The sequence below is a fragment of the Zophobas morio genome, unplaced genomic scaffold (genome assembly GCF_036711695.1).
Source record: "Zophobas morio isolate AGI-343-1 ecotype UQ-CSIRO unplaced genomic scaffold, CSIRO_AGI_Zmor_V1 ptg000011l, whole genome shotgun sequence".
Classification (NCBI taxonomy): Eukaryota; Metazoa; Arthropoda; class Insecta; order Coleoptera; family Tenebrionidae; genus Zophobas; species Zophobas morio.
This window is the reverse complement of record NW_026972116.1, coordinates 20,469,957-20,481,872: the sequence shown is the minus strand read 5'-3', so window position 1 is coordinate 20,481,872 and position 11,916 is coordinate 20,469,957. Positions and strand designations below refer to the sequence as shown.

At 30.1% G+C, this 11,916-nt stretch overlaps 1 protein-coding gene across 1 annotated transcript in view; it reads left to right on the top strand.

The window, feature by feature from the left end:
* The window catches only part of LOC135127203 (uncharacterized), a 30,676-nt gene continuing 18,760 nt past the window's right edge, over nt 1-11,916 (top strand). Inside the window, exon 1 of the mRNA XM_064053590.1 lies at nt 1-157. Coding sequence (XP_063909660.1) covers nt 98-157 — 60 coding nt within the window. The 5' untranslated portion in view covers nt 1-97. The remainder of the gene's footprint in view (nt 158-11,916) is intronic.

The window sequence follows — 11,916 nt, the reverse complement described above, 5'->3', positions numbered from 1 at the left end:
ACCTCCCTGTGCACGGTGCGTCTTCGAGGAGTAGCTGTAGCTGACTTGTAGTGGAACGTGCGGTACGCGAAGTAGTGCGAAGGAACGGTACTCGGAGATGTTGTGGGTTCTAGGGTTTGGCGTGGTTGTGGCGGTGGCGGCGGTCAACAATAACCAGGTAATTTGGAGGGTTTTTTGAAGGATGATAGTACCGGAAGCACTCATCAAAACAAGCGATTTTTGAAAAATGTGCAAAATATTTTTGGGTTCAAAACATTAAAAATTAACTTGATTAGATTTAGATATCTGAATTGATTAATAAGGTGGTACCGTGAAAATCTCGTGATTGGAAATTGGATCAGAATATTTTCAAATTTAGTAAAATTGGCACCCGTGTTTGGTTTTGCCCTTTTTTTGAATAAGCCACTTTTACATAAATTACTTGAAAGAACTACTTTAGTACTGTAATTGCTAACGGAAATGTTCCGGTTCATGTCAAAGACACATTTAGCGTTTGTGTGACAGATGTAATAAAATGATTATTGGTGCAACTAGTGCGCGAAATGGTACTTAGCGCACAAGTATAAAGTTTTTTTGATGAGACGTTAGCCGAGTTAACAAATTATTAGAGAGCATGAGCGACTTACACCTATTTTTTTTTTATGTAAGTGATTGCGTTTTAACAATTATTTTATTGAATCTTGACATGTAAATCGTCATTTTTCGTTTTTTAAATAAGACACACATGTTAACAAATTACTTGAATTTTTTAATTTATAGCTTGACAAAAAATAATTTTGTATGTCATTATACCCTACATAGTAAAAGAGGATATACTTTGAACGGTAAAAAGTCGTCATTAAAAAGTTATAATAGTATTTTGCAAAAACAAATTAGAAGCTTAATTTTTCATCGATTATATTGCTGAGATCTGCTAATTTCGCTTTTTTCTTGACAATTCACAACTCGTTGAATACGAAAGTACAGGTTTTTTGTACATTTTTGATACAATTTATGTAAGAAAATTTTGGGACGACGTCATCACATTTTCTGTGGGGCTGAATAGACAAATTTTCGTTAGCGTTTTACCATTATGTAGATTCTTAAAATACGTCTAACATTTCACAACAACCCGTCCGACAGTTTCGGCAATCGCCATCAAACCACAGGCGATATAACGAAAATGGAAGATCTACTTTTTCATATTCTAGGAGCTATGAAACGTGGAAACCGTATAAATTCGACAAATAAACCTTTCTTAATTTTCGCGTGGAAGTAAAAATTATCTAACATTTGAAAATCAAGAAAAATAAAAAATTGCATAATTTTTAAAAATGTAAAACGCCTTAAGATATGAAATTTTGAAGAATATTAAATCCAAAATTGTAGAAAATCATGAAGAGAAAAACAATAATGTAAATAAAATAAATAATAAAACAAAAATTGGTCTAAGGTTATTTAGACAGAACTTTCCTCGTCCCTTAAATATATACAATCCAACAGATCCAGTTTTTTGAAAAACGGAGTACCTATTTCTTCGTACTCTAGGGGTCATGAAACGTCGAGAAAATATGAAAGTAGTCATTCGTCCAATGGCCCTATTACAATACTCCCTTAGCTTAAGCTCGGGAAGTAAAAAGAAGGATAATAGAAACATGTTTTTGTCAAAATTGCCGAAAATACAAAAATGCAAGTTTCCCATTTCTGTCTTTTCCCAATTCATTTTATTATATGTATAGATAATCTCAGAAACTATACAACGGTTTTTAAAAAGTTTAAATGCACCTTCGTTTAGTCGGAGTGTGTAGAGATGGGAATCGCCAACCACAGGGTTAGGATATTTTCTATTCTATATGATTTAATTTTTCGAAAAATTTATATTTTAAATTAATACATTTTTATCTTTTAAAGTAACTGTGCCAAACCGAAATCAGTTAGAAGCTTCATTTTACATTAATTACATTGTTGAAATCTGTGAGTAGGACTTAATCATACTACACGAATTATTCGACGAATATCTAACTAATGCCTCATTTTCTAGACATTTCGCAATTCGTTGAATACGAAAATGCAGTTTTTTCTGTCATCTGCAGGGATTTTTATCAAGAGATAATTTTTGAAACAGCCGTATCGATTATTCCAAAATTTTAATTATTGTGAAACATTTAAATAACAAACCAAAATTTGTTTAATAATGCGGTTAATAAAAATTGCAACATTCCAATGGATGCTTCTGGAAAAATGACCGAAACTTCTGTGGGCCTAAATCTATAAGAACATGTTCTTAGTTAAGTTTTGAAAATAATTGAAAATTTACCGTAATTTTTATAGGGGGAATTTTTTGAAAAATTTTGCTTTTGAAAATGTCAAAAAATTGTAAAAAAATTTAGAGATACAGATTTTGACGTGCTGATTCCAATATGGAGCGTGTTTATGGTCTCAGGACTTACTTAAAAATCCGGAAAAAAAATGCATTAGGTAATTCAATGGGGAATTTTGGAAAAATGGTAGGAGTTTTCGAACAAATAAGGCCGAAACCAGCTGTTATGGGTCAAAATTTATAAGAAAATATCTTTAGTTAAGTTTCGAAAATGGCTGAAAATTTGGCGAAATTTTCATTGGGGGAAAATTTTGAAAAATGTTGCCTTTAAAAATGTGAAAAAATTTCCAAAATAATGTCAGATACAGACTTTGACGTGCTGATTCCAAAAATAGGGCGTGTTTAACGTCTCAGTGCAAGATTTTAGAAATATTGGGTTTAAAAATTAATTTACTTAAAAATACACAAAAAATGCAATTCTGGAAAAACGGTAGGACTTAACGAAGAAACGCGGCCGAAAATCTATAAGAAAATGTCCTTAGTGAAGTTTCGAAAATGGCTGAAAAAATTTGCCGAAATTTTCAATGAGGGAATTTTTTGAAACATTTTGCTTTTGAAAATGTTGTCAAAAAATTCCCAAAAATTCAGAGATACAGATTTTGACCTGCTGATTCCAGAAATAGAGCATGTTTATGGTCTCAGAGCAAAATTTTACAAATATTCGGTTTGAAAATCAATTTAGTTAAAAATTGAAAAAAAAATGCAATAGGTAATTCATTGGGCAATTTTGAAAAATGGTAGGAGTTGTCGAAGAAATGAGGGCGAAACCAGCTTCTGTGGGTCGAATCTATAAGCAAATGTCTTTAGTTAACTTTGGAAAATGGCTGAAAATTTGCCGAAGTTTTCATTCGGGGAATTTAAAAAGAAAATTTGCTTTTGAAAATGTCAAAAAATTCCCACAAAATTCAGAGATACAGATTTTGATGTGCTGATTCCAAAAATAGAGCGTGTTTAAGGTCTCAGGGCAAGATTTTAGAAATATTTATGTTGAAAATCAATTTAGTTAAAAATTAAAAAAAAATGCAATAGGTAATTTTCAACGGGAAACTCTGGAAAAACTGTAGGAGTTATCGAGGAAATTATGCCGAAATCAGCTTCTCTGTGTCTTTAGTTAACTTTGGAAAATGGCCGAAAATTTGCCGAAATTTTTATACGGGCAGTTTTTTCAAAAATTTTGCTTTTGAAAATGTCAAAAAATTCTGACAAAATTCAAAGATACAGATTTTGATGTGCTGATTCCAAAAATAAACAGCGTGTTTAAGGTCTCAAAGTAAGATTTTAGAAATATTTAGTTTGAAAATCAATTTAGTTAAAAATAAAAAAAATGCAATAGATAATTTTCAATCGGAAATTCTGGAAAAACGATAAGAGTTATCGAAGAAATGAGGCCGAAATCAGCTTCTGGGGGTTGAAATCTGTAAGAAAATGTTCTTAGTTAAGTTTCGAAAGTGGCCAAAATTTTCATAGGGGGAATTTTTCAAAAATTTCGCTTTTGGAAATGTCAAAAAATTCCAAAAAAATCAGAGATACAGATTTTGGCGTGCCGATTCCAAAAGTAGAGCGTGTTTAGGGTCTCAGAGCACGATTTTAGAAATATTCGGTTTGAAAATCAATTTACTTCAAAATCCAAAAAAATACCATAGGTAATTCAATGGGCAATTTTGGAAAAATGGTAGAAGTTATCGAAGAAATAAGGCCGTAACCAGCTCCTGTGTGTCGAAATCTATAAGAAAATGTCCTTAGTTAAGTTTCGAAAATGGCTGAAAATTTGCTGAAATTTTCATTGGGGGAATTTTTTGAAAAATTTTGACTTTGAAAATGTCAAAAAATCAAAAATACAGACTTTGACGTGCTGATTCCAAAAAATAGAGCGTGTTTCTGGTCTCACGTCAAGATTTTAGAAATATTCGGTTTAAAATTCAGTTTACTTAAAAATACAAAAAAATGCAATTCTGGAAAAACGGTAGAATTTAACGAAGAAACGAGGCCGAAAATCTATAAGAAAATGTCCGTAGTGAAGTTTCGAAAATGGCTAAAAATTTGCCGAAATTTTCAATGAGGGAATTTTTTGAAAAATTTTACTTTTGAAAATGTCAAAAAATTCCCACAAAATTCAGAGCTACAGATTTTGATGTGCTGATTCCAAAAATAGATAGCGTTTAAGGTCTCAGGGCAAAATTTTAGAAATATTTAATTTGAAAATAAATTTAGTTAAAAATTAAAAAAAAATGCAATAGGTATTTTTCAATGGGAAACTCTGGAAAAATGGTAGGAGTTATGGAAAAAATGAGGCCGAAAACACCTTCTGTGGGTCGAAATCTACAAGAAAATGTCCTTAGTTAATTAAGTTTCGAAGTGGCTGAAAATTTGCCGAGATTTTCCTAGGGATAATTTTTTCAAAAATTTTGCTTCTGAAAATGTTATCAAAAAATTTCGAAAAAATTCAGAGAGACAAATTTTGACGGATTCCAAAAATAAAGCGTGTTTAAGTACTCAGGGCAAGATTTTAGAAATATTCAATTTCAAAATTAATTTACTTAAAAATAAAATAAACTGCAATAGGTAATTCTGGAAAAATGGTAGAAGTTATCAAAGAAATAAGACAGAAACCAGCTTCTGTGGGTCAAAACCTATAGGAAAATGTTCTTAGTTAAGTTTCCAAAATGGCTGAAAATTTGCCGAAATTTTACTAGAGATTTTTTAAAAAATTTTGCTTTTGAAGATGTCAAAAATTTCCAAAAAAATTCAATGAGACAGATTTTGACCTGCTGATTCCAAAAGTAGAGCGGGTTTATGGTCTGAGGGCAAGATTTTAGAAATATTAAAAAAAATTATATTAAAAAAAAAAATAAATGCAATGGGTAATTCAGTGGGCAATTCTGGAAAAATGATAGGAGTTATCGAAGAAATGAGGCCGAAACCAGGTTCTGTAGGTGGAAACCTATAACAAAATGTCCTTGGTTATGTTTCGAAAATGGCAAAATTTGCTGAAATTTTCGTTGGGGGGATTTTTTCAAAAATTTTGCTTTTGAAAATGTTGTCAAAAAAATTCCAAAAAATTCAGAGATACAAATTTCGACGTGCTGATTCCAAAAATATAGCGTATTTACGTACCCGGGACAAAATTTTAGAAATATTCGGTTTGAAAATATTTCTTTTTAATCTAAAAAATTGCAATACTCCAATGGGCGATTCTATGGTAGCAGTTATCGAAGAAATGAGGTCGAAACTAACTTCTGTAACTTGAAATCGATAGGAAAATTGTTGGTTAAATTTCGAAAATGGTCAAAAATTGGCCGAAAATGTCAAAGAAACAACGCCCCAAAGACGATTTTACAGTTTGGAGCTTGGGGATTACAGAAATTTTTAATTATCGCAATAATTCGATAAAAAAATAATGTTGTCTAATTTGCGTTGTCAAAATTGAATATAGCTGGAATTTCTGCTATCTGACAACATTGTTTATTGAATCGACTGAAAGCAGTTCAATGTTCTTTTCACTATGACCTACCAATGACATGCGGAAGGAAAGTTCTTTTTTTCCGCCACTTACGAGAATTACCTAAAGAGTTTTTTTTTTTTGTAGATTTCGACTTTCAGCAGTTATTTTTGGCTTCATTTTTTCGAGAACTCTCACCATTTTTCCAGAATCGTCTAATGAAATATAGAAATAAAATATAAAATTCGCTTATACTTTAATACCCCTTTCTTTTTCATTAAAAATCTATTTAAGGATTTACGGATTTCTACAGGTAAATTTTAAATTTACCTATTAGTTCTGCATGCACTTGTTATGGAGTGAATGGAAAGGAAATACGGTCTGGGTTATTGCCATTGTTAGCCTTCCATATGGGGTAGATACAAAGGTTTAGTGAACGCTTGTCACGCTAGTAGCAGACGACTGCCAGATGACGTCACCGAGAAGCTATTAAATGCGGGAAATTTAAATGTCACGGGGCGTGAATTAATTGTAGTATGTAAAAAAAATGTCCCACATAATCCACAATGTAACGTAATTTTAAATCGATTTTTTATAGGCGCGAAATTCTTATATTCGCGCTTGTAGTTAAATTGAAAATAAAATCAGCTGAACAAACAGTAATAAATTTTTAACTTTTTATTTCTGTAAATATTGAAATATAACAACTGAAACTCGTGACAAACCAGGCAAACACACCATAATTTCTGTTTTAGATTATTTTCTGAAACATTAGATTATTATTGGGCCAAATTTGTAATAAAATTTTCTTTTAATTGGGTTTAAATAAACATTTTCATTGATGAGACTGCAATTTGAGTAAGACGCTTAGCACTTGCTGATAAAAATAAAGCCACAATCTGTGAACTAATCCACCAAGCTAAATAGTGCTAATTAACTTGCCTTTATTTGAATTAACTTGTTAAGTACATGTGCAATGTCTAGTTATGCTTAGACTTCAACGAATGTAGAGAAGTGAAGTTCATTGTAAAATAAATCACGTACTTCGAACTGCATTATTCAAATTTACTTATATGGTGGTCAAGCGTTTCGTAACTGATTCCTTCCACTTTTCTATGTTTTCTCCAAGCAAGTGCCACAAGTGATTCATTTTTCAAACTAATCACGAAATGTGCGTCATTTTTTTTTTTGTTCAGGATTTTTACTAATTTCCATGAATCATAGAATTCATCATCAACTACAACACCGTAATCAACTAAACATGAATAAGCAAAAATATGTCAAAAACTGATTTATTGAAGTTAAATTTGTTTCTCATGTCCACATTTCTGCCTGATTAACCGTAAATACGTACTAATAAGCGGCAAGTCGTCCGACAGGTCAATTAAAGTAATTTACAGCTCAAGCTTAATCAGATTTTGATTAAGATCGCGCTACAAGAATAAAATTAGCGAAATTTTGAAAACCAAGGCGCCGACTTTTATCACCTCAATTTTGTAACACACTGAAAACACTGCCCCAAGCCATGATGACTTAAGCCACTAAAATCAAAAGTGGCGATAAATAACAAATTGGCACATGTGTGTGACGAACAAGATTTATAGACGCTATAAAACGCTATATTTCAAAAGTGCCTCTAGTATTGATACAAGAAATTAATTAACAATATGTCTTATTGAATTCGTTGTCAGATCCGAAATTTATTATTGGAATTCTGGGGTAAGGGCACATTGTGTCATAACCCACTTCAAAAAAAAACAAAACAACGTTTACTATTTTACGTTCTTAATGCGATAAATGTGTTCTAAATTTCTTCATTCTTGCATACACAAATGTCAAATTCTGGCTTCGCGTGTTACAGCAATGTACTTACAAGAATAAATCAAATTTTAACATATCACACGAATGTTAATAACATTTTAAAATTGTAATAACATGGAATGAATATGCTGGAGTTGAGCAACTGTGAACTTGTTGCTCTAATCTCTGAACATCTTCTTTGGGAGAATTTATTACAAAACGTTCGCTGTGCAAAATTAACTCAAAACAAATTAGGAGTTATTAATATACTAATTAAATATCGCTCACTGTTGTACCTTACGTAATCTCTTAATTACTGAATAAACGACGAGTGTTTGTATAACATTATATTTTGCCAAGAATAAAATGGCAGATTTAATTAGCACATTATGCTAATCGCAAACCATTTTTGCGTATTTCTGAAAACTCGTTCCGTATTACTGAAAACATAATTCGTCGTTCGATGCACTTTCAGTAAAATTTCCTGGTTTTTCAAATTCCGCAATTTTTATACACCATTACTGACATTTAGAAACTTTGCCAATAATTTATAATCGCTGGTCGTTACTGTAAATCACTGATGAACACTTCTGACTTTTTCTTTCTAATTAGTACACTTCGGTAAACGTTGGTACATCGTGCGAACTAATATTTACCACAGTTACAAAATAATTCCTTTTAAACAAAACGTGTAGAACAATGATTTATGGCTTCGGATTCCCATCCACATATAAGGAACCGGGCTAAAACAATTAGTTACGCAATTTTACAGTTATAACCACCCACGTTTCGCTTAATAGATTTTCGAGCTTGTAATTGAAACTTCAATGTCGACAGCCGGAAATTTAGTTAAATCTTGTGAATTTGGCTAAAATTGTTCCAAAGGTAAACGTACTCCAATGTAAACAATGCATTTTTGGGTTTTAGCTTGAAACCATACGTTTGATGAGCGATGACGATGACTAACAACATATAAATATTTCCTTCTCATGAATAATGCAAAAGTTGCACGTCTCAATCAGTCCTCGACAAAATAAGATAAATTAATCAAAATCGATAAATCACACTAACGTAACATTTAAGGAAAGACAATAAGAATTTATCACGAGAGTCTGTGGCATTTAATACAGGTTTAATCAACGACATACACTAATATCGTTTTTTTATTGAGGCGTACGGTTCTCGGTGACTCGGTGCTTAATTTATTCGCATATTTATCAAGGTTGGAGGTATCGTCATATTTTAGGTTTTTGTCTGTGCGTGTGATTTTTTGCTATTTAAAATGGGTAATTTCGGTGAAATATCGATGATTTCGTTTTTTTGAGTGATGAGGTGTCGCGCTTTTTAAGGCTGTTGAGGTTCGTCAGATAAACAAATTAATTATCGACGGTAAAGCACAAATAAAGTTAAATCATTATTTATAACTGGGAGATGATGGGTGTTTTTTGTGTGGTCAATATTTTCGTAGTGCGGAATCTTGATTACCCTGAGCATTGCGATTTGTTGATGGTGTGCGGAAATGTTTGAATGTGATCAGTGCTCTATTTTGCGTTTTATTTTATGAGAGATTTTTTTAGGAACATGCTCAGTTTTTTTTATTTTGAGAAAAGAGTTCAAAATTTTAGAAGAAAGAAACGATATTTTGAAATGTTTTTCTCGAAAAGTCAACATTTTTATTTTATGTCAAAATTTTGCTAATTTATCGAGATATTACGAACGGAAGAATAAAATTTTGAAGTCTATAAAGTGTCAAAATATTGAGTGTTCTGAAAACTTTTTTCGAAATGCTGAATTTCTGAAAAACGTTGTTGTTCAGGATTGGGCTTTATAATCAGGATTTTTAACAACTTATTGTTTTTGAAATGTGAAAGAAAAAACAAATATCTCGAAAGCAAAACAATTATCTCGAAATGTCAAATTGGTTGCATTTAAAATGTGCAAGTCAGATCTTCGATTTCCTAATCTATTAATTGGCCTCTATTTTAACGTTAGTTACAAATAATTATAGAATATTAACTAGAAAAATGATTTATTCATCCTCGGCAAAAAATTGTTGACGAAACTTAAAATAATTTGACAAGATGATTGTATTGTAATTATAAACATTATTTTTTTTTAGAACATTCTGACACAAGTGTCTACAAAAATATTTATGTTTATAATTTTCCCACGAACAGTAGTTCGAAAGACCGTCTTTTTCATTGAAAAATTCAAAAAAATGAATCTTCAATAGAAATTACGGACTCATTCAGAAATATATGGACCAAGTTGACATTGCAGAAAATACTAAAAATAAATTATCATCGACCGTTCTTAATTTTTAAAAATTTAGACGCAAATCGACCTAGTTTAACTGCTTATAATTTCCAGATATTTTCCTCAAAATCCTTGTTTTTACAAATTTTGATATCTCCTATTTATCTCTGAAAACACTGAGAAATATCTTCTCGAATATTTTAATTTTCTTTACTGTTTTTATTATTATTTTTTTAAAAGATGTTGACTGATATTTCGAAATATTGGGACACTATATCTGAGCGTTGAACTGGCTGGAATTTGCAGAAAATATTGAAAATAAATAATTGTGTGTTAAATAATTTTTATGAATTGAAACCCGAAATGGCCTAATTGTTATATTTCCAGTTTTTGAAAATTTTAACCAAAATCTTTGTTTTTTCGAAAATCTTTGCTTTTCGAATTAAAAAAAAAACTTAACTTTCTATAGATCTTCAGCATTTTTTAAGACCTCAAAGGGAAAATAAAAATGCTTTGGGAAAGCCAAAAATAATCAAATTTTCTTAACCTCGAAAACTGTATATTTCCAAAATTTTGAGAATACATTTGAGATCGTCTTTTTTCTCCCAAAATATTGAGACATGGCTTCTCGTATATTTTAATTTTTGTTATTTTTTTTATACAACTGTTTCACAAAATTTTCATTTTCGATTTTTCAGTTTTTCGTTTCCTCAGTTTATCAAGTTCCTAATTTTTATTTCTCACTTTCCCGATTTTTAAATATTATTTTCTCGATTTCATATCACAATTTTTTGTTGTTTCATTTTCTTTAATTTTTCAACGTTTCCTTCGATTTTTCGATTTTTCGTTGCTTCAATGTTTCCATTTGCAATTTTTCGTTTTTACAATTTTTCGTTATTTCGGTTTTTGAGTTTCCCAATTTTCAATATTTGATTTTTCAATTTTTTGTTTCCTCAGTTCTTCAAGTTTTTGATTTTTATTTTTCAATTTCTCAATTTAATATTTTTTGGATTTTCAGTTTTTCGTTGCTTCAATTTCTCAAGTTCTTAATTTATAACTTTTCATTTGCTCAATCTTTAATTTCAATGATTGGATTTTACAATTTTTTGAAATCATAATTTTTCATTATTCTTTTTTTGTGGATTCTATAATTTGTTATAAAAATGTATCGTTTTGTTCATTTTCTTTATTTTTTAAAATTTTCAATTTCTCGATTTCCAAATTTTTAAATTTTTCGTTTCTTCAGTTTTCGACTTCCAGTTTTTCAAGTGCCTGATTTTTATTTTTTATTTCCCCGACATATTAATTTTTATTTTCCCGATTTTATATCACAGTTTTTCGTTTTTGCATTTCCTTTATTTTTTCAATGTTTCGATTTTTCAATTTTTCGTTTCTTCAATGTTTCGGTTTTAAATTTTTTGATTTTTCAATTTCTCTAGTTCTTAATTTATAATTTTTCATTTCCTCGATCTTTAATATCAATGTTTGAATTTTACAATGTTTTGAAATCATAATTTTTCATTATTCTTTTTTTTAGATTTTATAAGTTGTTACCACAATTTATTGTTTTTTTTTCATTTTCTTCATTTTTTCAGTTTTTCAATTTTTCGTTTTCGATTTCCAATTTTTCATTTCCCCGATTTTTTAATTTTTATTTTTGCGATTTTGTATCACAATTTTTCGTTTTTATTTCTTTTAATTTTTTCAATGTTCCTTTCGATTTTATAATTTTTCGTTTATTCAATAGTAAAATTTTTTAATTTTGCAATTTTTGGATTTCTCAATTATCCGACTTTCCGATTTCTTTAATTTTCAGTTCTTCGATTTTACGATCTTTAATTTTTTCGATTTTCCACTTCCTCAATTTTTCAAGAATACAAAAGTTTTTTTAACGGTTTGATTTTTTTGAGTGCTTGTCTCAAAAGCTTGAGCTTATTTTTGACATCACCTATTTTCTCCTAAAATATAGAAAAATGGCTTCTCGTCTACTTTACTTTTCGTTATTCTTTTTATTGAAATTTTCACAATTGTTTCACAAAATTTTCAAGAGTCTGAATTTTTT